Source organism: Vulpes lagopus, chromosome 3 (assembly GCF_018345385.1).
Source record: "Vulpes lagopus strain Blue_001 chromosome 3, ASM1834538v1, whole genome shotgun sequence".
Taxonomy (NCBI): domain Eukaryota; kingdom Metazoa; phylum Chordata; class Mammalia; order Carnivora; family Canidae; genus Vulpes; species Vulpes lagopus.
The window spans coordinates 34947261-34968785 of NC_054826.1; the positions used below are offsets into that span (position 1 = coordinate 34947261).

General features: G+C 40.6%; 1 protein-coding gene across 2 annotated transcripts in view; it reads left to right on the forward strand.

The window, feature by feature from the left end:
- Positions 1 to 21525, forward strand: part of SGCD (sarcoglycan delta) — a 910009-nt gene that overhangs the window by 765162 nt on the left and 123322 nt on the right. For both annotated transcript variants that reach the window (XM_041747418.1, XM_041747417.1), the window contains 2 exons: positions 8717 to 8804; positions 14384 to 14503. In XM_041747418.1, the coding sequence (XP_041603352.1) occupies positions 8717 to 8804; positions 14384 to 14503 (208 nt within the window). The remainder of the gene's footprint in view (positions 1 to 8716; positions 8805 to 14383; positions 14504 to 21525) is intronic.

Below are 21525 nucleotides of genomic sequence, written 5' to 3' on the forward strand. Positions count from 1 at the left end.
TTTTGAAAACTCTCTTTGACAGTTGGCATCAACCTTCATTTAATTACTCCTTCTGTTGACAACTCTCACTCTCTGTTGACTCTTAATTTGATCCGAGCATTTAGTTATTCAGCAAATATTTATTGAAAACCTAGTGGGTGCCAGGAATGTGCCAGACACTAGAAAATCTGGCAGTCCCCTTCCAATATTGACATGCTAACATGACACCTCAAAGGAATCATTGAACAGAGCAACTCAACTTAGTTAAATATTGAGAGAGACCTAAATGCACCCAGATTTGGGCACAGCGCAGAGTGGCTGAACAGGAACACTACAATGGAAAAACTGGACCAGTTCCCAGCTTATTTTGAGTAAGTGCTTCAGAGTGGAGCTTCATTATTCATGACTGGAAAACTTCAAAACAATACAAATCTACCCTAGCATCATTATGAAAAGATATCTTTAAGTAAAATAAAAAATAACCATACTCTATTATTGTTTTTAAACACTTGCCATGCTTTTGAAAGGGTCAATTTAGAGACAATTAAAGCATCCTGTTCAGATTAATAGTGATAATAGAGACATTCGAAACTTGCTAAAGATAAACTTACTAACCTTTGAAGATGATTTTAATGACAAACCTAAGCTGGTGTCATTTTTTTTTCTAGTCATATGAAGAGTATTACTTAGTGAATATCAATCACTGGAGCCAGTATATTGTGATACCTACCACAAAGAACTGGTACCTTCTAATTACAATGTTTTCTGTAGGCTGACCAAGGAAGAATGATAGTGTATAGAGAGCCCTGGAAGGAGGATTATCTGTTTATTTTAGTATTCCAAAAGACAAAATCCCATGAAAGAAGATTTAAGGGAGAATTTCTCATTAATATTATCAACACCAATGTGAAATCACATGTCTGTAATTGTTGTAAGCTTCCTGCCTACTCAGAGATGGCTGGCTTCCTGAAGACTCTCCCCAAAGTTCTGGATCTTAGAATTTAGCAGCCTAATATAGCCTTCAAAAAACTATAACTTTTTAAAAATAGTTGTATAGGGACGCCTGGGTAGCTCAGCAGCTAAGCGCCTGCCTTCAGCCCAGGGCGTGATCCTGGAGACCTGGGATCAAGTCCCACTCGGGCTTTCTGCATGGAGCCTGCTTCTCCCTCTGCCTCTCTCTCTCTCTCTCTCTCTCTCTCTCTGTGTGTGTGTCTCATGAATAAATAAATAAAATCTTTAAAAAAATAAAAATAAAAAATTAAAAATTAAAATTAAAATAGTTGTATATATGCAGAAAAGTTGTAAAGATTGTGCAGAGTATTCTTATATTCCTCATAGTCTCCCTCATTACTAGTATCTATCATTAATATGGTACTTTTGTCAAAATTAATGAACCAGGATTGATACATTATTACTAACTACAGTCCATTCTTTATTCAGATTTCCTTAGATTTAGCTAATTTCCTTTTTATGCCCAAGGATCTCATCCAGAATGCCACATCACATTTAGTTTTCATGTTTCTTGAAAAGGCTCTTTTTGGCTGTGGTGGTTTCTCAGACTTTACTTGGTATTGATGACCTTACCAATTTTGAGGAGTACTAGTCAAGTATTTTACAAAATTACTTTCAACTGAGATTTGTCTGAAGTTTTCCTCATTATTAGGTAGGTATTATGGGTTTTGAAGATAAAGACCACAGAGGTAAAGTTCATTTTTTTCATATATATCAGAGGGTCAAGCTATCAACATAGTAAGTCACTTCTGATGTTGACCTGGACTATTACTTGGCTGATAGTGTTTGTCAGATTTCCCCACTGGGAAGTTACCACTCCCCGTTCCATGCTGTACTCTTTGAAAATAAGGCTTTATTATTCCATCTTTTAAGGAGTCGGGAGTTAGCTATGAAAATTGTTTGGAATTCTTGTACATGAGAGATGTGTTTATTCTCTCCCATTTATTTATTCAATCACTTATTTATATCAGTCTTGACTAATGGATATTTATGTTATGATTTGGGTTATAATTCAATACTACCTTCTTTGTTTTGTTGAAAGTAATCCAGCTTTGGCCATTACAGACTTTTTCATTTCTCTCCTGTGTCCCTTTGATATGCTCCCATAATTATGAGGGGTTTTTTTTCTGTTTGGTTTTTTATTTGTTTTTTGAGAATTTCCTTTCTTTCTGGCAGTGCAAGATGTTCCCAGCTCATCTTTTATATTCCCTGCCTCAGTTTTAGAATCAGCATTTTCCAAGGGGCCCTCCTTATGTAGGTTTGTTTTTGTTATAGTTGATGAAGTATTTTGGTAGCCACTATGACAGGCACTTGATACATACTGTCTTTCTTAATCCTCATATCAATGCTATTGTGCAGTCTTCAGCTTAATTTTGTAAGCATAGAAACTAGGGCTCAAAGAAAATAAATGACTTACACAGGGCCACACAGTTAGTAAGAAAGTAGAGTTGTGATTCACACCCAAATCTATCTGACTCTAAAGCTCACACCCTGAAGCCTGACTGTACAAGGGCCAGCCTCCCTTGTTAGCTAAGTTAACACCAGATGGAATCTATGCTGTTGCAAACCACCCTGAAAAGATAGAAGCCAGTGAAACATACTTTGGAAGACCTCTCAGGACTCGAGCCACACTGATCCTTTCCTTCTCTGAACTTCCCACTGAGAGTTGAAAGCATTCCCTGAATGTGGAAGGTGCTTATGTGCTGTGTTATGGTTTTCTCATTTATCTAAATTCCCAGATCAGATTATTAGCTCCTCAGAGAGCAAGGAAAATCTACTACCATGTAAGATTATCAAAAGAAGTAACTTGCAGAGGCCATATCCCTTCAAACAGACTGGGGTGATAGAGCTACCATCAAAGGCAAATATTCACATCATTGCCTGTCATACCAGGAAAGGATAGATCGCCCCTGAAGTGATATCATATTGTTATCATGATTATTTTGCATCGATTCAGTTTCCCCCTAGTCAAGGAGCTTCTCAAAGATAGAGGTTGTATCTTGACCATTCTCCGGTGCCCAAGACAGTGTACAGGTTCCAGGCACTCACACAGTGTGTGTTAAATACTTAAGAAAGCTCTTGAGTCCCGGGTTGAGACTACAACCTGGGTTGTGTGTTCTTGATTTACACACAATTTTAACCTGTTTTCCTCTTGAGAAGGCAGTAGTAAGAGGTGGCCCTAGAGGGAGACAGACTGGCAACCATGAAAAATGGTAGGTCTCTGCTTCATTCAAAAACCCCACTGATGAGGCACCCGGGTGGTACTGTCAGTCATGCATCTAACTCTTAATTTTGGCTCAGGTCATGATCTTCAGTGTCATGAGATCCAGCCATGAGTTGGGCTCATGGGCATGGAGCCTGCTCAAGATTCTCTTTTTCTCCTTCTCCTTCTCCCTTGCCTCTTCCCTTCTCCCCTAGCTTGTGTGAGATCATCTCTCATTCTCTCTCTCTCTCATAAAAAAAGTTTCAAAAACCCCTTGAAAAAGACAACAAATAGAGAACAGAAGTGAAAGGGGTAGACACACATAGTCCCTTGGTCCCTTCTCTGGGAGAGAAAACAGTGGAGAGAGAATGATGGAAAAAGCAGATAAATGAGGGCTATACATGCCTGTAGGATTGAAAGCCACTCTACAGAGTGAGTGGAACAAGACCACTTATCCACGAGTTATTTTAAGTACAGTGCTTGGGGTCCACAGAAGTCAACAGGGACTGGGCTGGTCAAAAAATCTGCACAAAGACCTCTCACTTCTACTCTCCATCTATTCCCGGCTCCCATCCCTAGCTGACTCAGGTAATAAGTACCTCTTCCCAACCTCATAGAAGATAGGAAGATTGTTTTCTAGAAAGTTTGACCGGAGAACCACTAGGTTCTGCATATTAGGCACAGATAAGATCAGGAATGAGGCATGAAAATAGATTTAACTACAAGTCTGACCCTGAACATCAAAATGCCCAGCCCCCTTCCCCTCTAACACTCAGAACTCCTATATCAAAAGTTACACCCACCACTTTCCTGGCAGGAGTTAGAGAATTCTTTTTTGATGAGAGTAGCCCACGGGTACTGACTGCCCACTGGTACTGACATCTGGACTCTCCATTGAATTAACCAAAGCCCCACTACAGTACCCTATGGCAAGGTATACTCATCTAGAAACACAGAGCTTCCAACCAGCCTTTTATTCTCATGAAAGAGAGAAGAGCATATCAATCAAACAAGGAAGTGATGGCATAAAAAGGAAGAGTCCAAGAATAAGAAAATGATCTTGAAAATTAAGAGTATGGTAGTATAATTTAAAAAAAAAATAACAGAAAAATTGGGATTTAAAGTATGACCCCAAAAATAGAAGCTAAAGAAAAAAAATTAAACAGTAGGAGGAAAAAAAGAAAATTTAGAAAATTATTTTTTAAAGAAGCATTTACTGGCTCTATGAGAAAGAAATGTGTAAGAAAGTGAAGGACATGTAGTTGAAGAACACTAGTTGGCTCAGCTGTGAACGGTATACACATTATCATAGTAATGTAGATTCTGAATGTTGATTTTACCAAAGTTGCATGGAAGAGTCCATACCATTGCAGACATTCAGTAGATAACGTCTAAAGTTGATAAATCAAGAGAAAGTGTGGAAGAATATTTTGGGCCACAGAGAGAGAAATACTCCAGGAGGAACATGCTGGCAAGTTGAAAGCTCTTACGGTGGTAAGAGGTATGAGCTATTGCTCTTTGATTATAAGCTTTATAATATTTGACATTTAAAATTTGTTTTGATATGAGAATGAATAATACATTTTAAAAAATAAGACACACTAGTTTTAAAATGTCACCCTGATGGAGCCATTTAGTGTTCAAGTAGCCACATGCATCCAGTAGCCCCTGGAGGGCATCGTAGAACAAATAATGTTCACTTCGTGGTCTTGAGTGATCAAGGAAAGGTTTGATTTTGTTCTGCATGTCTGCTTTAGGGAAACAGATGTGACAGGGATTCTCCTCCATCAAAATGCCATGTGCTTTAGTTACTTAGGGGAGAGAACTGATGGAGACTGTCCTCCTCTCCCAGTGTGGGAAAAATGGTGCTTGCCCCCCTTCCCCATCTCCCAGTCAGGCTAACTCTGTGTCCAGAAGAATCGAGGTCTTCTGGACTGGCCTCAGCCTGACTTGAACTGGTTCAGAGCACTGATCTTTATCAGAAGTCGTGGGTCCACCAGACTCCTTTCTGGCAGGCAGAGCTGATCTGCCAGCAGTTCCCTGCAAGCCCCTTTGGATGGTTGCACTGAGGTCGGTTAGTGAAAGTCACCAGCCTCAGAGCAAAATCTTCTGTGGCAGAAATTAACCTCTCCAGGGGCAGAGGCTACAGTGGTGAAGGAGGAACACAGACTGGAGAGCATTTCCCTCCCTTGTTCTAATACTGCAGAGACCCCAGGGATGCTTCACTTGACTGGTATTTTCCTGGTTTAGTGTCAGTAAGCAGAGATGGCCAAATAAAAGTCACACTGTCCAGCTGCCATGAGAGGCATTTCAGAGTTTGTTAGTGGTTCATGCATTTTACCTGGTGATTTTTTTGTTATCAAGGTGTATGGGAGGATTACAGCAACACTTTCTAGGCTAGAATGAGGCTTTTTGTTTAAACCCTGACATAGCAAAGACTGTTTCCCAGGATTTGAGCATATCAACACAGTTAATGGTAAATTATAATATTTTGACATGACAATAAAAAGGGATGGGTGGCTTTCTTATATTTCTTGTTATAAATCTTGAACAAAGCTGTTGGGAGATTTTTTCTGCAGTGAGATTTTTTGAATAATACTAAGGATAAGCAAGTAGCATTTGAAGAAACTGGGATTTGAAAAATAATGGTGAGCCAGTCACATATAGGGAGTTCCTTTGAAATATGGAGATGGAAGCTACTGGAAACAGAAGTCGCTGACTCACTGCCCAGATGGGTTGTGAAGATTGATAATACAAAGAGAGGTCTTCCTCATTTCCCTCTGTCTTTCCCTCACTCCTCCTTCCTCCTTCCCCCTCCTCCTCCTGCCTGTCATTACTCCCCCATCCCACCCCCACCCCTGTTTACCATAACTACTGGAAGACTTACTGTGTGCCTGGCACTGGACCAGATGTGCTTTAATAATTACATATAAAATTTAATAATTTCAATAATATGTGAATTTTAATAATTCAATAATATTTGCACCATTATACATATCAAGAAACTGAGGCTTAGAACTATTAATTTGCATAATGTCACCCAACTAGCAGGTGGTAGAGCGGGGATGGTAAACTAGGCAGGCTGACTCCAGGGCTTCTGTTGCACACACGGCTCATAGTGAGTGCACAGTTCTGTCAGCTGTGAGCTTGCTGCTCATATCCGTGTTGATGGTGAAGAGCGCACAGATAAACCACTGAGCAGTTAAGTGATTCACTCAAGATCACACACTGGTCAGTGGCAGGAGAATATATCCCATTCTCTCACTCCATGTAGCTCTTCTCTCTGCAGCGCCAGCTCACTGAATATAAGAAGAATTAGTACATTAACTTCTAGAAACATATAACCTCCTGTCCGGGTTCCAGGTTCTGAATCCTCACATTACTTGAATTGATTTTAGGCTTCAAGTGGAACTGTTGAGCGCTGCCAAAAGCTATGCCAAAGAAACTGTTTTAGTTTAGGCTAATATTTGTTATGCAATGGACAAAAGACAGAAGCCTATGACAATATTGAATTTCTTCTTTTACCTAATTGAAAAACAAAAGAAAGCAAAAAGTTTACCATGAGGAAGAATTTTAACTGAGCCATTGTGGGGGATTCCAGGGAATCAGCAGTTACCCCGATGAGACAGAAGTCACTGTCTCTCTAGCTGACAGTAGGACAGCAGCTCTTGCCCAAGGTGAACTGACTCTCCATGGCGTGGGCACGTCACAGGTATAGGGTATGAGTTCTCCATTTCATAAGTTCACCTTGGGCCAGAGCTGCTGTTGTAGTGTCAGGGATAGAGACAGTGACTGTTTCATCAGGGCAACCCCTGATTCACTGGAGTCCCCCACAGTGGCTTGGGAGAGGGAGACCATGATTCTAGACCTTCAGTCTACAGGAAAAATGCCTTCGTGGTGGCTGCCTGTCACTGCTGGCCAGCTGCCCTCCCACGTGCAGATGCTAGGTTGAGCTCACGAATCCCCTCCTACGCCCTGCCAGCTTTAGAAGGAAAGAGACATTAGATACTCATCCCACAACCTTCCTACCTCCATGACCTCCCTTTTTCCTTTCATCTTGATGAAACCTATCTATGTTCTTTTTAAGGCTCAGCTTAAGCATTAACAAACATCTCCTTTGCTTCCCACTCCTCAGCCTCAAGCAATAAATAATCTTATGCTTCTGGAAGGTCCCCCACACACTTTGTTTGGGGCTCCTTAATCCACCCCCCACCATCGTTCTCTGCTGGTGTTGTGTGTCCATTTTATCCCTCCTATTAGATCCTAAGACTTTAAAAGTAAAGAGGAGTCTTGCTTATCTTCACTTTCTGCACCGCTCTTAGGACGATGGCTTTTCTGGGTTTGCGCCTTGATGCATTGTGGTATCAAAGAATTTTGGGGGCAGATAAATGCCATGTGGTATTTAGGTTTAAAAAGATGATAATGACTACCCCCACATTCCTTTTTTCTAATAACAACTATCTGGATACTGACATATTCTGGCAGCAATTCACCCTTTACTTTGTGGCTTTAGTTTACTCCAGGAAAGGGAGAACATCGAAAGCCAGGAGTTGATAAACTATGGCCTATGGGCTAAATCCAGCATCTGTACCTATTCTCTTTTGGCCAATGGCATAAGAATGGTTTTTACTTTCTTAAATGATTAGGGGACAAAAGGAAGAACGTTTTATGATCCAGTAAAATTATGTTAAATTTAAAATTATTGAAATTCAATTATCACTGTCCATGAAAACAGTTTTACTGGAATACAGCCATCCCCATTTGTCTATATGCTGTCTATGGCTGTTTTGCACCAAAACAGCAGTGAGCAATTGAGTAGTTACCCACAGAGACTGTACATCCCACAAAAGCTAAAATATTTACTATTAGACCCTTGGCAGAAAAAGTGTGCCTGCCCCTATTCTGAGTCATTCTCAGAAATATCTAGCCCAGGGTGAAAATGGACTGGGGTGCTCTTTTTGACAAAGGAAAAATTGAATGAAAGCACGGAGAATTGGATGAAAGCACAGAGAGTTGCCCTGGATTCTCACAGCAAGTGGATAGGCCAGAGGAGCTGACCTCAGGTATTTTATACATGCTTTCTCCTCTTCATTAAGGACTCTCTATGGTTCTTTGAGAGAAATTATGAACTAGAAAGGGTGAAATTAGGAGATTATCAGTCATTCCTGATTGTTCCGTATACCAAAGGTAACAAACATCTGAGTAAGATCTAAAAGTCTTTGTCACTGGGTTGTCTCTGATTCAACTATGTGTGTATGTTAAGGAAATCTATTTTGAATGTATGTTGGTCTCTGTGGATCTCTTTGGCAGAGATCCATTTTGGATGAATGCCAATTAATTATCACGTATATGGGGATGATTGAACATTTGGAGTTTTCAAATAAAGACATATCAGTTAGAACTTGGCGAAGACCAGTTCAGTGCCTTGGAGAGTTGTGGTTATAGGGTTTGTTGTTCCTGTTGTTGTTGTTGTTGCTTAGAAATCTGCCATCTTCATGTCTTTCTCTTATTTTGTCATTACAGGGTAATGCCCTGTACTTCAAATCAGCCAGAAATGTTACAGTGAACATTCTCAACGACCAGACTAAAGTGCTAACTCAGCTCATAACCGGTAAGAAAACAAAGGACTTGTCAGTACCTGGTCTACACTAAGCACTCAGATAACATAGAACTAAAGAGTGAATGAAATACCATGTGAACTAAACAAAGAAATGTGCACTAACATGCTTTATAGTATGGGGAAGGAGAAGGTAGCATGTGTTCTATGATTCTACTAAAGGGTAGAGTCTCATCATATACACACATTTAACTTAGGCAAATCCAACAATACTCGTTTAGAGGGGCAATAAACTATTTTTCATGTAACATGGCCCCTAAACATAAGCCAGCTGCTTCATCTGGTGCTCAACAACAGAAAAGCTCTCTGCTCCAATGCTGGAGGAAAAGCTGGCTGTGTTGGATTAATTGAGAGAGAGCACAATATACACAAAACCCTGCACACAGACTTTATGGGGTGTAAAGGGGATTTTTAAAGGCAATTTAAATCCATGCCATGTTTGTGATATGTGCTGACTTTGAACCTGACTCAACTGCAAAATGCAGATATATCTCCACTGATGATGTTTGTATGGTTTCTTTTAGTAGAGCAGATCCGTTCCTAAGTCATGGAAAACACTCACTGGATTTTAAGCTGCATCTTCCTAAAATTTAAACAAGGGTTGGTTATTCACATAATGATTATAATGATCAGCATGGGCCTTATGGTCATGGTAATGTGTTGTGTGGTATGACCAATGCCCCATTGTAGGTTATGAGCTGCAGTGAACAGAGCCATTATGTACCCCAACAATGGAAGGGAAAAAGAGGTATGTGTCTGAATGGCATTGTTACACTTCCAAAGAGAGAATGCCATTTGTTTGGCTTCGGGGCTAAGAGAGAAGTATACAGATGGACATCGTGAGAAGCCAGTTGCCCAAATACCCTGAAACATTACTGTGCCTAAAACATCTGGAGCCCCTGCTAATAAACATGCTACAAGGAAACAGGTGCCCTGTGCCCAGAGCCTTGCTGGGGAAAGCGTCTCTGTCCCCTGCCGGAACACTGCATCTGATGGCTGGAGACTCATGGCCAGTGGGTAACTTGGACCATCGACCTGGGTTGGATGGAACTGCCGCACGGCGAAGCCCATAATCCATAAACATGTTGTTCCGGTGTGTGACTGGATTGTCGGCCTTGCTTACAGAACATCTGGCCTGCAGTCACAATGCTAAATAATTAAATAAACAGCTTCAGTAAGCAGTGATTTAAGCAGCATGTGTGAAAATTGCCTCCAGGAGGGAAATAAATCCAACCTCTCGTTCCCTGATTCTTCTGTTCAGAAAGGAACTTATTTAGCCTGTTGATCATTTGCCATTTATTTGCCATGGGAGATTTGGTTTACTTGAGAAATTTAGTTTTGATAAAGCTGGAAGTCCCCAAGTGACTAGTCTTCAGTTGGCGTCTCTCCCCTTCCCCCCTCCAACCCAACCTCCTCCTCTCCCTTCTCTCCCCAAATTCCTTACCCCTTCCTCTCATCTCCCCTACCCTACTTCTATCCTTCCTTCCTCTCCCCACACCCTCTCCCTTCTCTCTGCTCTGGTCTTTCTTCCTCCTCCTCCCTCCCCCATCTCTCCTCTCTCTCTCTTTCTTTCTCCTTTTTCTCTTCCATTCTCTCCTCTTTTCTTCCTTCCTTGTCTTCTGTCTTCCTGTCTCCTCTGTCCAAGTTAGGCCCTCCTGGCAGCTGATACACTTAGCCTGAGCTCTCACAGTGAGGCCCAAGATAGCTCATATTAAAATGAGATGGACCAAAAGCTACTCTAACACCAGCTGGGAGGAGCCTTTCAAGATTCTCTAGAAAGGATAATAGATGGTTCAAAATATAATTCTAAGTACATATACGCATGCATGCTCACCCAGTAAAGTTTTCCTTTAGGCTCTCCTTTTGCATTTATGCACGTGATGGAAAGCACAGATCAGTTCCAGGAGACAGGATCTGCTAAAGCTTGTTTTGGTTGGTGGGGTACCTACCTGAGAGCAAATGACCGCTCTCCATCCAAGTAGCCAGGTATAGGAAGGCAATCCTGAGGATCAGGATTTCTGACCTCAAGAATGTCTCAAAATCCCAGAAGAAATTCCAGTGTTAGTAATTCAGGGAAATTTTCCTCATGGAACAGTGCTTTCACTGATAGGCAAATTGTCAGGTTAGGCCACAAAAGCTCATCTGGCCCACCTTGCTGCTGATTTAGTGTCCTCTCCATAGTGAACCATATGGGAAGCCCTCTGGCCTGCAAAGAGGGGGGTTGTAAGCAAACCTTCCATAGCATCTCACCAGAGTGGGGAAGGGTCTCAGGCTCAAGGGAGCTGGGAAGAAGAATTAGGCAGGATGACCTGCTTCATGGCATGGGCATGGGTGGGGGGGCTGTTAGTGTTTCCTGATGGATTCCAGTTCTCCCTGTGTAGGAGATGCATTAAGGAAGTACTCAAAATATACCACCATGCACTGAGGGAGATTAACTGGAGAGTAGTTACAGATTACAAATAATGATTTTTTTCCATCCCAGAGAGGAACGGTGGGTTCACCGAGGGAACTCCTAAGTAGTCTCCAGCCCCATTTGCATTTCCCTCCAGAATCTTTTTTTTTTTTTAAAGATTTCAGCCATGTCTAGGCCATTTGGCAGCCCCAGGTAAAATCAACAAAAGGACAAGCCATCTGCACCGTTGAGCCAGTAGTTGTTCTGTGAGATTTTGGCTAAAATCCCCAACTACAGAGCTTTATATGTGCAAATGGCTCTGGCTGTTCGTAGATATATTCCTTTTTGTGTTCTAAGAAGCCCTGAAAAGCAAGATAACTTAATTGTGTCTTGAACTCTATGATTGCTTCAGTGTCTTTAGGACATTCTCTTGCATGTCTCACAAACCAGTAGTAAATTTAGAGCAGACTTGCTTTATTACGTAGGCAGATGTCCTTGATTCCTCAAGGGCCTTATCTCATGATACTACCCATCTCCCTGGGGCAAAGCCCAAGCAAGAATTTTCGTACCTCAGTCATACCCCCATTATGCCATTAACTAGATCCAGAGTGGCAAACTATACTTAACCCCATACCTGTCCTGAGGTTTACCTCCTGATCTCCACTCTCCCCCTTAGAAAAGAGGTAACAGTCCCGAAGCATTAACAGATTTAATTTAAAATTTTGGTATGACCAAGAAGACAGCCACATCTCACCCCTCCCAGAATCATCTAATCCAAAGCCCTCACTTCCCATCTCCTTTCTTTGAGAATTGCTCTCTGGTCCTTATCTCCAGCTTTCCATTATGCCACCTCCAATCCCCCAAAAGCTCCCCTCCTAGCTGCTCCTTATGTGTTGTCTCTAACCCTCTTCTCTCTCTAGACAAACACACATCCGTGTTCTTCTATGGAACAATTCTTTAGTTCCAGACCCAGATCTGCCATTAACTGACCTTGTGACCTTGAGAGAGCCCTTAGCTCTGCTCCCTCTTGTTCTCACCTACAGCATGAAGGCAGTCATGGCTAAGTCCCATGCCATTTGGAAAGTCTCTGCTATGTCTGTTACAATTTCCCACTCATTCAGGAGCCTTTCCAATGCCCTTCGTTTTGTCAGAGGACTAGTGTGGGTGTATTAGCAGGAGATCAGGTGTATTAGCTGCCAAATTGGCATGATTAAGTGAATGAGGCGAGTGCATTGAGAGGTGATTGTCATTAATTATTTTCAATGTGTTAGGACCATTGCATTAGAAAAATGGTGATGGGTTATGATGACAGTGATGATAATCATGAGAGCAGTCCCCAACATTTCACACCACTTTTCCACCTACAAAGTTCTTTTTATAAACATCATATAATTTGATCCTTTTAACCTTTCTATAAGGTAATAGGATAGATGGTGATAGTACAATTTTACAGATGCAGAAAATGAGGTTCAGAAAGATCAAAGGATTTTCCCAAAGTCACATTACCAAAATATGAGGAAGTTAGCACATAGTTCTTATCTTCTGATTCTTAGTCTGGTAGACTTGCTAATGAGGAAAGTAGCCCTAGATGTCCAGGCCTGATACCAAAAGCCTAGCCTCTGTGTTGTCCTGTTTGAACATAAATAATTTTGCACCAGACAAGGCTACTTGGTCATCATGAAGGATCAAGACAAATCAAAAAACAAAGACAAGTCTAATCATGTCTGAAAATAAACAAAAATTTATCCAAATTATCCATTTACCCAAACCATCAAAATGACTGAACATTCCTCAGTCCTGGTTAATATCAGTGACTGCTGTTTCTTTATCCCTTACAGTTTTAGCATTGCACTGGTCTTCTCTGCCTCCAGATAAAATTTATTAACTCACCAATTGTAAAATTACGCCTACTTTCTAACAGCACCTAATGCAGAGCAAAGCCTTGCTTCCTTAAACCTAGCCCCAAAATAACATAATACCAAATACTGTAATAAGTTCTTTCTTACTGATATGACCTGTGTGGTTGCCAATCACAGCAATGAATAATAAGCCCAATTTGTTCACCTGTATGTGTGTTCCCGTTGGTCTTTGCCTGGAAGGCATTGAGGGCCCTTTCATTACTGCTTTTTATAGTTTAGTGACACTGTTTTGAAAAATAACTAGAAACAAAAATGCTCTATCAGAATCCCCTGAGCAGTTTTGGAAAAATATAAAAATATAAGATTTCTAGACTCTAACCTCAATTTTTTTTCTTTATGAACTTCCAGACCAAAAGATAAATTCCTTTTGATCTGAATGAGGTTTAGGGAGGATGATTACACCCCCAGGTTATTCTGATGCATTTCTGCCAAGCAGCTTTTGAGAGCCATCTGAACTTGAGGTATTCAGGTAGCTCTAGCTCAGATCAACTGAAATGTCTCCTGTTGTTTGTTTGTTTGTTTTAAATTCTAACACATTAACTTATTTTATTTTTTTCCATTGTACCTAAAACTCTGCAGTTTTCTGATTCATTAATAAATGTTTAAACTTGTATCTGTTCCCATCAGAAGATGCCACCACTATAGCCCCCCTTCAAGAACAGCATCTGTTGTCTTATGATAAACATTCTAAAATTTATTGCATGAAATTCTAGCATAAAAGATTCAACAACTTTCTAACAATTAGTTGCAATATATTATAGCCTTTTCTGCCAGGAAATGTTCTATATACTGAGGAAGTAGACTTGTCGGGTGTCACATGCAGCTACTGGGTTAAGGGTACAGAGTGAGACAGACTTCAGCTGAATTTTAAAACACCCTTTCCAACAGTTAGAGCTGGCCAGAGTTAGCCTGATTACTTCAAGAGGTGGTGAGCTTTCTGTGCCTTGATACATTCAAGCCAAAATCTACAAAAATTTGACAGTAATTTAGTGGTTAGCGAAGGGAAACCTCATTCAAGCATTAGTCTGAAGAAAGGACATGATGGTCTTTAAAATCATAGCCTGAAAGCATATGATTAAAAGTAATTGACAGGACATGGCCAGAGTCACAAGACTGATTTTTCACGGTTGGCTTCTGAAAACCAATCCACGTACATTAAAGTCCAATACAATCTTGTCAGATGTATATGTTCTATGAAAAGCTCTTTGTAATTGAATGCAATGAGACTAATGTGTGTGTGTGTCTCTATCTCTTCCTTCTAGGTCCAAAAGCCGTAGAAGCATATGGCAAAAAGTTTGAAGTAAAGACAGTTTCTGGAAAATTGCTTTTCTCTGCAGATAACAATGAGGTGGTGGTGGGAGCTGAGAGGTTAAGAGTTTTAGGTAAGGAAACATTAATCATTTAATTGATTTGATGCCAATGTATACATTTTAGAGGAAAAGTGAAATGGTGCTTAGAAGAGATTTAGGCCAATTACCGAGATTCTCTTAAATTAAGGTAGATGAACTCCTCCTACCCCCTACCTCAGAACCTGGTCCAACCATGAAAATATCTCAAATCATGAGTTTTTGTAGCATAACTGCCAACACTTAGCTTTGGATGGGGATGCATGTTCGTGCCAACAAGTATAATGGAGCATATCCTATCCTCACAGACTGGCAGTCTTGGTAGAAGCAGTCAAGACATATACATGATTCAGAGATTTCTAAACCTGGTTGTAAATTAAGAATCACCTAGGGAACTTCTGAAAAGTCTAGATTCACAGATCCAACCATGTCTCACTGACTTAGAAGCTCTGGTGAAAGGACCCAAGAATATATTCGTGAAAACATTTGCAGGAATATCTATGGTGCCACCAATGGACTCCTGAGATTTGAGCATACAACAAAGTAGTGTTCTGTGGCTGTTTACTGATATGGTCTAGTATGGTGATTTAGGAATCCTGGTGCTGGAGTTAATCTGTCATTTATCCCTGCTCTCTGTCACCAATTAGTTGTGTGGCTTTGGGCAAGGTACTGATATCACTGAGCTGGTTTTCTTTTCTCAGTTGAGCTAAGAACATCTACCATCTCAAGTGGTCCCTCGGGTTAAATGAGCTCATGTTACATCAACCAGGTATTTTGAATTTGGCATGTTTCACTTTAGAGCACTATACTTTGCTACCTCCTCAAATTTGTCCCATTTTCAGATAAGTAAACTAGGGCTTGAAAAGGTAAAGAAACTTGTCTAAGATCAAGCACCAGTGGTAGGATGGTTCAAATCCTTACCCTTGGGCCCCAGCCTCAATACACCTAAATGCACATAAATATGTTCTAAGACCTTGGCCAACCTTTACAATTAATATTTTTCTCTATTATTTTTAGAAATGGCACTTTCCATATTTGTTCTAGGTTTTGGGGGGCCGTGGGGGAAACAAACACGAAAACTTCAGGCTCTCCTTTTGTTCAAGAGTATTTTTCTATACCAGCTGTAGAATAATTACCCAGGGGGGAAAATGATATCTTATGCTAAGATCATTTTGTACAAATGTGGTTTGGCACTTCCCATTAGTTCTTTGGCACTTTGTGAGTCACCTTGCTTCTTTAAAATCTGAATCTTTGGAAAGATTCAGGATAATTTTAGATGTCCAAATACTTCAGCTTAATCTTTGTGTAAAAACACTAGGATGGTATCACTTAAGAACAACCTCCCCCCCCAACCTTCCCCACCCTACTGTTCAATAGACTAAGGACTGGAAGACTATTGTAGTTTTGGGTCACTTGAAAAGAGGTAGATATTTTTGTTATTGTTGTTGTTGTCATTGTGTATGCTCGTGCTATTTTACTTAGAGAACGATTTAGGATAAAATTTGTCTCTTTCCATCATTAGGAACATTTGCTTTTTTATGTTAAAATGTAGAAAGGAAGCATCATAATAAATACCACTGCTGCTATCAATACTAAAAAGATTAGGAAATGACCACCCCACATATCTCGCATCAACCTACTCAGTGAAATGAGCCTGGTGTGTTGCAGAAATGAGCTTCCTGTCAGCTGGGATTCAGCCATATGGTGTGGAATGAGAAGTTTAGGCAATTTCATTTTCAGCTTAATGAGAAGTTTGTCTTTTTGAGTCATCAGACTGAGCAAGCTCTTGGGATGTTTGAATCTGGATGCATATTTCATGGTGGATTCTAACATAGCTAGATTTGAATCCTTGCTCAAATAGTTAGGATCTGAGTGACCCTACTCAAGTCTATTTTTCTCTCTAAGCTTTAGTTTCCAAGTATATGAAACAAAGAGAATGGAACAAAATGAAGAATGGGAGAATGAATAAATATAATAAGAAACATAATGTAAATAAATTAGTTATTTCTGTCGATAGTTGAGTAAGAATAGCAGTAGAAAATATTAAGGAGTAAGCCTAAGAGAATAATACCTCCGGAATATAGTAACTTAATTCAATTGTTTACATTCTTCTCTGCATAACTACATCCACCTATTCAGTTTTCAGGTCATTGACTTCCTTGTGCACATTCAAAGGACCCTGAATAGTATGACCAAGGGTCTAGAAGCCCTACTTCATTAAGAATAGTTCAACTATCTGGAAGTTTTTATCCAGGAAGATATATGGGGGGGGATCAAGGTAGGTAGACCATAGTTGCTGATCTATCATCTATGCACATCTTTCCTGAGGGAAAGAGAGCAGACAAGAGCCACGTACATGAGTAGCTGAGAGCACAGGTTTTAGAGTTGACACTGGCCAAGAATCTTGGTTTCTGTCATTCATCAGCCAGGGCCTTAGGATGTCACTTCACCTTCTAGGCATCCTTCTGCTCTGTGACATGGTATGATAATGCTTGGTGGTCACAGTAGTTGGAAGGACTGGATGGCACAGTGTATGTAGAGTGAATAGCACAGTGGGTGGCATACAATAAGCACTTGGTACATGCTAACCATCATGTTGGTGATAGTTTCTCTTGGTTCACTTGGCCTTCAGGGGACCCATGACATTCTAAAACTTTATGCAACCCTGTATGTTCATGTAAGAATGTACTTAGAAATTGGCAGAGACCTTGTAGAAGTATGCATATATCAGTTAAGTTTAGACTAGTGAATTTCTGGGACATAGGAAGGGCCAGCAGAGAAAGAGCCTTTTATTGCTAAGAAGTACTGCACTGTCCATGTCACCCAAGGGCACACAAGGCTAGTCTTGCTTACCTGTGTGTTCTCAAGTTGACTTACATGATGGAGGGGTTGAAGGCCTTGGGTTGAATTCCCCATTATAGGATTCCTTCTTCAAGTCACTAAGATACTGGTTCTGAAAATGCTAGTCCCTGAATGGTGAGTTTCAGCTATAGTCTACTTGTTAGTCTTGCAAACCCTCAAGCCTCACCCAAACCTACTGAACCAGAAACTCATGAGTGGGGTCCAGCAAGCTGTCTTTGAATAAGCCTTCTGGGTGAATATAATGCACGTGAAAGTTTGAGAACCACTGACCTAAGACACTCCCAACTTTGCCCCAGTTTTGCTGATAACTTTCAGTGAGTTCAGGCTCAGCTTTTACCATGTTGCTCCAGAAATGACACAGATGAATATAGCCAACATATGTGGAGGGTTTACTCTGGGTAAAATGCTCAACTAATCACTATTAATAACCACATTGGTTGAGAGGGCCCTGGCTTATCATCTTGATGTACAGAGGAACAAACTGAGGCACAGAGGGATGTGAAATTGCCCAAAGCTGCACAGAGAGAAACTGATGCAGTTGGGCTCTGAATCTCGGCAGTCTTCACGCTATATGCGTGACTTTTATTACATTAGATTTCATTGAGCTTCCTAACACACGACCACCACAAGGAGAGGGAAGGAGAACTGGACAACTGCTTTCCAGCCACCCTTCCCTTTCTGGCTTCTAGATACTCTGCTGCCCCATAGTCCTCCCAGGTCTCTGACTTTTCCTCTGCTGCCCTCACTAACCCATCTTTCATCTCACAAGTAACATGAACTCACACTTGGCATCAGGTGTAGACTCCCTCTAGGCTCAGCCCTCATTTTCCTCTTTTCACATTTCTGTGGGAAATTCCACACTTATATATGACTTCAACATTTGCTTCCTTTCAAATGACCCCAAATCACAGTTTGCTTTGAACTGCCTTCTCAATTCTAATTCCAAATTCCCAGCAAATAGCCCGCACTTTTCTGCATAGGCATCACTCCCTCCCTTCTCTGCAGCTGAACTTAGGAGTCCTCTAGCAAACTCCCTACGTCTCCAGAGCCCACTTCCCTAACTCTGCTGATAAGGGCTGTCATTCTCTTAGTCTCCTAGTGCCCTGGTTCTCTAGTCTCTTTGCTTTCATGCAGGTACCAGGCCCTGTCTCTCTTTATGTGGTCCTGATATCTTTGCCATCCTTGGGATTTCCATTCTGCAAAGTTATCTCTTTAGGTCAGACATAAGAGAATTCAGATTTGTAGTCAGGCCCATCTGTTTAATTACCAAAAAGGTGTAAGTTACTGTGCAAGATAAGGCATGATATTGTTCAGCTTTAATTATAGAACAAAGTTATTAAATATTGGGCAGAAATAGTCTTTAAAAATCACCAAGAAAATAGGCAACATAACAGTCAGTGCATCGAAGAGGCATCTTCATGGAGACATCAGGGAAAAATCACTTTGATTTTCATTAATGACCAATTTCATTGAACAATGAATTGGACATTCTAGCACTTATAAACAAAGCATAATTATAAAATGTTATTCTAATTGTTAATTAGGTCTATTTATACTCTAGATTAGTTTTTTAAATATGTCCTTTAGATGCTACTTGATGCTAATTATTTGAGTTACAGTATTATTGATTGCAAAACATTTTTAATTAATTCTAAAGCAATTGAAATTAGCAGAAGATTTATAGAAATTTAAATGTGGTCTGATGCTAATTTTTTTAGGAAGACATCAGATGATACATTTAGCCTTCTGAATTAGTTTTTGATGAAACTTTCTATTGCAACCTGGCAATTGATAATTATAATGAAAGGAGTGGGGTGTTTTTAGTGGTGGTCATTCATTAAATAGATACGTGTGTGTGTGTATATATATGACATATACATATACACATATATACATTTATAGACCTGAATCTCTAAGTCCCCACAGCTGGAGTCCTGGAGATACACAGATGTGAGTCCCTATCCCTGCTCTCTTAGGTAGTTATTTGTCCCTTCAGGGAGTTGAAACACACATGCAAAAAACAAGCTGCTTAGAAGGATAGAAACAAAGAGATTGGAATTACAGAAGCCAACTGTGATGGGGTGGTATGCTAGAGAGAGTTTAGATAGCTGCTTAATTGAGAAGCTTTGAACAAGACCTTGAGTACATGTTGGTGCATCAGAGCCCATAGGGGGAGTATTTGCTTGGTGAATGGAACAACACATGTTTATTAGTCAAGAGTCACTTGGTTGGGGGGTGGGGAGACCGTTGCCTCATGTGATAGAAAAGTCCATCAGTAGTTGGCTTTAGGCTAGATTCAGTGGCTCATATAATGTAACCAAAATTCAGGGTCTCCCCTTTCCTGAACACCTATGGGCTCTGTTATACAATCATGCATTTTGTTTTCAAAAGCAGAAAGTGCTTATCTTCTTTATATCTTGAGTATATATCCAACAAAGGCCTGGATTTTTTCTCTGACTAGACTGGTGCAGGCCACATGCCCATCCCTGAACTAGTTGTGACCACAGTGATGGAGTTTGCTGGTGAGCAAGGCCTGGGTCATATCTCCACTGCTAGAGCTAAGGTTGGAGATGACCAAGAATGAGCTAAAGGGGACAGTTGTCCAAAGGGAAATTGGGATGTTGTTGTGTCCAGGAGAAAGAATGGATGCTAGACAAGAAACAGGAAATATTCATTATTGTTATCAAAGGTATGACGATGGAAAATCCTGACAGCCATGCCTGAGACCATGGTACCCAGGAATTGTGACAATCAGCAGAAGATGCCTTACAACCTCTCATCCCCTTGCTCACTCAGCTCCACAGATGTGGCCCTCCTTGCTTCATCACCAAGCACGTTCTCACCTCTCAGCATTTATGTTACATAAAATGCTCTTTCCAATCTATGCATAAAAGACCTCTCCCTTTATGGCTTAAATGTCACTTCATCACAGAGGTCTTCCTTGGCTGTCTTCTAAAAATAGCACACTCCTGATTTCATTGTCTGTACCAAGTGCTGACAACATAGGCCTGTGGACCAGTGAGTCTAAATGCACCACCTAGTTTTGTAATGTTTACTGGAACACAGCAGTGCTCATTTCTTTAAGTATTATCTATGATCGCTTTCACACTACAACTGCAGAGTTGAGTAGTTGAGACAGATCATATGGCCCACAAAGCCTACAATGTTTATTATTTGGCACTTTACAGAAAAAGTTTGCATACTCCTGGTTCATGTCTTTACTCTGCCTTGTTCCTCTTCAGACAGATAGCACAATATGCATGGTTGTGATAAAGTTTTTATTTTATGTAAAATATGTTTATTTTCATTATATCCTCCTCATTAGAATGTAAGCTTTATGACAGCAAGAACTTTTGTTTTTCAGAATCTAGAATAGTGCTTGCAGAGCAAGTACTCAGTAGTATTTGTTACAAGAATAGATTGAAAGATTTTGAACATTGGAATGTTTGTGTATAGAGAATGAGAGGGAGGGAGAATGTGCACCTAAGTTAAGAAAATATTATTATGCTTTCATTGAGGATTCATAAGGGCCTAAACCAGAATGGAAAGAGAAAAGAGAACAAACGGGAAAGAGCATTTTGAAGAAGAATTGATGGAACTTGACAACTAAGTGCATGTGGATAGTCAAGAGGGTTCCGGAAGTCAGGGATGGCTCTGGTATTGTGTACTTTGTCAGACAGACACTTGTAGCATCATTAATAGAACTATAGAGGGGAACAGTAGGTTTGGGATTGGAGATAAATGGTTCAGCTTTAGATGCCCTGGGTCTTGCTGCTTGAGCACCTGAGCGAGAGGCCAGGTGTCCAGTGGAAAATGCCAACAAAAAAGCCCACAAGAGATTGTCCACTAACAGAGAGTCAAAGAGTCATCCATACAGATTGAACACAAGGACTCCAAAGAGATGACCTAAGAGGGCATCCCAGAGCAAGAACTCACAGATTCTCTTCAAATAGAGTGTATCCAATAACCCCTTCCCCATTTCTTCCACTGAACAAACCTCCAGGGCAACTTTATCAAGGCTGTGACTGCCCTCCTGGGGGCATCCTCAGATGTTAAGGTCCCCATCCTATGTTCTTATGCTTTTCCTTATCTCCTCTGTCTTTCTCCATGAGAAGGAACTCAGCACTTTAGAATGTGACAAACTGGTTCTACCATACTTACCAGCCATGTGATGTTGGCTATTTGACTCTAATCAC